General features: G+C 55.5%; 1 protein-coding gene across 1 annotated transcript; it reads right to left on the bottom strand.

Annotated features, from left to right (window-relative positions):
* Positions 1-428: 428 nt before the first annotated feature.
* LOC113405644 (cullin-7-like) lies at positions 429-4,157 on the bottom strand (the record flags this gene model as incomplete). The annotated part of the gene is made up of 3 exons (XM_026646869.1): positions 4,065-4,157; positions 3,678-3,813; positions 429-613 (listed from the first exon to the last, which is right to left on the bottom strand). Coding segments are annotated over exons 1-3 (414 nt in total), but the record flags the coding sequence as incomplete, so codon positions are not given.
* Positions 4,158-4,220: the final 63 nt, after the last annotated feature.

Genomic DNA, 4,220 nt, shown 5'->3' with positions numbered 1-4,220 from the left:
AGCACGCTCAAAGCACGGGTCTGGGAATGGATGAGCAGCCCAGTGGCGGGACTGCAGAGGGGCTACTCCTCACAAACACCACCGCTAACCTCAGGGCAAGTCTGTGTGTTCGCTGAAAGGCACAGAAAGAGAGACACCAGCAGAGACTTTCTTTACCAGAGTAGAAGGAGAGTTTGGGGAGCAAATCCAAACTGCTGCTGTGAGTTCAGGGCCCGAGAGGGGGACAGTGGGGTACCCAGCAGCACTGAGGGGCTGCTGGCAGGAAGCCCTGGGACAAATAGGGCTTTCCTCTCCAGCCTGCCCCCCTGGGAATAAACTGCACGTGTAGCTCTTGGAAGACACGCTCTGTGACATGAGTACCCTGCAGCAGCGGAAGGAACGCTGGGCCTAGCTGCTGTCTGATCTCCCCCAGTCCCCTCTCCCTTTACCTCCTGGCGCTGCCGGATGAGCTGGGCGATCTCCTGCTGCTCGTGCGGGTCTAGCTTCTTCACGAAGAAGAGCAGCTCCCACCACTCGGCCCGGCTCAGGGCCTCCGAGTCCTCGCTCGGCCGCTCCGTCAGGTAGGGCAGGGAGTACAGCCCCCCAAGGGGCTTGCAGTAAAACGTCTGGGTCACTGCAGGGGGGCACAGCAAGGCAGAGACACAAACCCTGAGCGCCTCAGCAGGACAGTTACCCTGCTGCAGAGCCATCCGAGCCAGGAGGGGACAGCTGGCCTGGGCCAGTCAGGCAGCCAAGGACATTTGGCCCCTCTAGGCTGGAAGCATGGGGTAGCGAACTCTCGTTCCGAGGGCAAGGTAGTAATCAAAAGGTAAGGGAGGTGTCATTTGATTCACAGAAGTCAGCAGAATCATCATTTCAAATAAAGAAATAAGATATATGGAGATATACCTATCTCATAGAACTGGAAGGGACCCCGAAAGGTCATTGAGTCCAGCCCCCTGCCTTCACTAGCAGGACCAAGTACTGATTTTTGCTCCAGATCCCTAAGTGGCCCCCTCAAGGATTGAACTCCCAATCCTGGGTTTAGCAGGCCAGTGCTCAAACCACTGAGCTATCCCTCTGCAGGGAGGAGGTGGGAAGGGGGACTCTGTGTCCCGCCAGCTCCCAGCTCCACGTCCTCTGGTTGGTGGGAATTTTGATAAGACAGTGTCATCAGAAATGGGTCTCGTTGGGGACCATTTGAAGCTCTTTCCCCCACAGACACAATGGTACCAAACATGGCAAACCTAGAGCAATTATGTAGATGTACAGTCTGACGAAGTGGGGATTCACCCACGAAAGCTCATGCTCCAATAGGTCTGTTAGTCTATACGGTGCCACAGGACTCTGTCGCTTTTTAGTCGAGAAAATGTTTCAAAATCATTTTTTGTTAATTAGACTTTATCACAGGAATGCACGGCTTACATACAAAAAAAAAAAAAAAAAAAGACATGGATCTCGGCTAATCCTAGAGAAATTAGCCTCGACACGTAGGACTGAAAACATTTCTTCCTCAAAGTCATCCCCGGTCTCTGCTAGACGTGTCACTGACACCGCACTCACACCTCCGGCCACGGCAGGCTGTTGGCCAAACACTGTAAGGTGGCGAACATGCAGTCTGTGAACGTGAGCATTTGTTTACCTAAGGGACTGATTCGGGAGCACACGTTATTTCACCCAGAACGGGTGTGATCAGTCCATCCTCTGAGATCCAGACATTCCCAATAAGGGAGGGTAGTTTTGAACGCATTCTGCTGTTCCAGAGCCTTTCCATTGCTTGATAACTGGCCCTCTTGATAGCAGGTACAAATGCACCCTGCGGCGGTGGCCGTTCTTCTCTGTTTGTTTGCGTCTTGGAAAACACCCACCGAAGTCGCTCAGCAAGTATTGTCCTGCTGGACTTTAAATGGTACACTCAGTGTTTACGACCTCATCAGTAACCGTCTCAGCCATTCCAAGCACCTTCAGAGCGACGCGAGAGTCTTCGCCAGCTGAATCAAATGCCTCCCTGGAAGATAATCTGGTCTTTGCAGCCAATCTTCCAGTAGCGTCACACTTCCCAGTCCTTCCTTCTCACTTCCCAGTCCCTTACTTTTATTCTCCTGTTCTTCTTTTATTCTATCACCTCTCCTCACCACCTACCCCAGCTCTGGTTCATCCGCTAATTCAGCATCTCACTTCTTCTCCTTTCGTCCACCTTCTCCAACAGCTTTTTCCATCTGCCCCCTTCGGGCGGATTGCGCGTCCTCGCCCCAGCTCCCACTGGCCGTCTCTCTCCAGAGGCCAGCGTTCTGTGCTGCTGCATCACAGCTGCAGCTGGTGCTAGGACAGGGTCAGGGTTACTACATAAAGTGTCACCGAGAGTTCTGTTTAACCAGCTCCTCAAAGATGCAGCTACTCTTCGGTACTCTGTCTCCCCACTGATGCCTAAAAATGATCAAGACCAAATGAAAACCCAGGATTTTGAAATAAGTTGACCTGGGATTGTAATCAATTCCGTTATGTGAGGTATGGCACGTAACTAGGCGTATACTGTTCGCAGATGGATTCCAGGGATTGCTGGTTGGATGCTCACGTCTTAACCAGTCCCTTATTAAAACTTTCGGCATAACAAGCAGAGCTGCTAATAAAACCACTGAGCTGCTCCTTTTCTGCCGAGGACGGCAAACTCCCCTGAAGCCCTCCTTCCGCTCCCAGTCATTTGGAATATTAACAAAGGAAATCCGACCTGCGTTCTGAGCACTGACTGATGACACAAAACTGCCAGTTCCGGGCCACACTAACTTTGCGAGGCGGCACGTCGACACGCCCGCGTTCAAGTGTAACTAAAAGCTGGTGATTTTTAAATGTTCTCGACTATACACTACACCATTGTTCTAGGTTGGTCATGTTTGAGCCCACTGTGTTGGAGGGGAAGGGCTTTCGAGAGATCCCCAACTCGACCCACTTCCGATGACACCGTGTTATCAGAATTTCCACCGCCTGGAGGACCTGGAGCTGGGGGGCAGCGAGCCTCTCCCACCACCACACCACAGAGGGTGACATAATTGAAATGAGGATTCTGTCGATTTTTACAAAGCAAACGACATCTTCCTGGCCTTCCTACCGTTCACCTGCCCACAGAATTACCCCTGCGCCCAGACAGCTAGACAGGTTTGTCTCCCGGCAGCGGAGTGTGTGTGCGGCCCCCCTCCCAGCCGTATCTCCCTCTTCATTCGGGGTGCGGGAGGAAAGGAGCGGTGCGCACTCCCTGGGCAGAGAGGGAAGGAAGACTTGCTGGGAGGGGATCCCACTGAAATGGGGGATGGGTGCAGAACCTTAATTCCCTTCCTCATGTGACCTGCTCCCCAAACAGGACTCTCTCAGGCTGCCAGCACAAATGCATGTCTCCAGAGAGGTGTCCACACGGCCCCAGCACCGGGCACCTCCCCAGGGTTTTGGGGTGTCATCACTGCACCCTGTGGGGCAAGGGAGTGCCCCTCTCTCTAGATGTGGGAACAGGAGCACAGAAGACACGCACTTGCCCAAGGTCACTCACCAGGCCTGTGGCAGGGTCAGATGGCCCAAGCTCCCCCCTTCCCAGGAATAGCTTGAGGTTCAGGTGAGGCCAGGCCCTGCCAGCCCCAGCCCAGCCCAGCATGTGCAGAGCAGGGGCAGAGCCCAGCAGGCCCCGCCATCACACAGCAGCAAGCACTCACCAGTGGTCAGTTTCAGGTTCTCCGTCAGGCTGGACACCTTTTCCTGGGCCTCCCGCTCCGCCTGGCCCGACGAACTGACAATCTCCACCATGTGCCAGTGCACCCAGTAGGTGCGGCCCAGCGCCTGCCAATAAATCTGGGGGGAGCCCCACAAACCGGTTACTGAGGGCAGCTTGCCCACAACCCAGGAGGAGCAGCCTGGCCCACAGAACCCCTCAAGCCAGCAGGGAAGCCCAAGGCCTCCGCCAGCCCCAGCAGCGCTCTCCAAACCCACGCAGGGACAGGACGCAGCCAGGCACCAGGGAGCTTCAGGCCGAGAGGCTCCCCCAGGCACCGGGCAGGTGCCCGGCAGCCCTGGCCCAGCCCCCCCGCTGCCAGCAGGCGTACCTGGACGGGCGGCGTGCCGTCGTTGCTCTGGCGGAACTCGCCCTCGTCCCCAGCGCTGACCTGCTCGTAGTCCTCCAGCATGCGCACCCGCATGCCCCGCACCAAGTTCCCCTGCACGTACTCCACGTAGCTGCTGCGGCTCGGGAAGGCAGAGCG

This window comes from Terrapene carolina, unplaced genomic scaffold (genome assembly GCF_002925995.2).
Source record: "Terrapene carolina triunguis isolate 2854851 unplaced genomic scaffold, T_m_triunguis-2.0 Scaffold47218, whole genome shotgun sequence".
Classification (NCBI taxonomy): Eukaryota; Metazoa; Chordata; order Testudines; family Emydidae; genus Terrapene; species Terrapene triunguis.
This window is presented reverse-complemented; position numbering and strand designations above follow the sequence as displayed.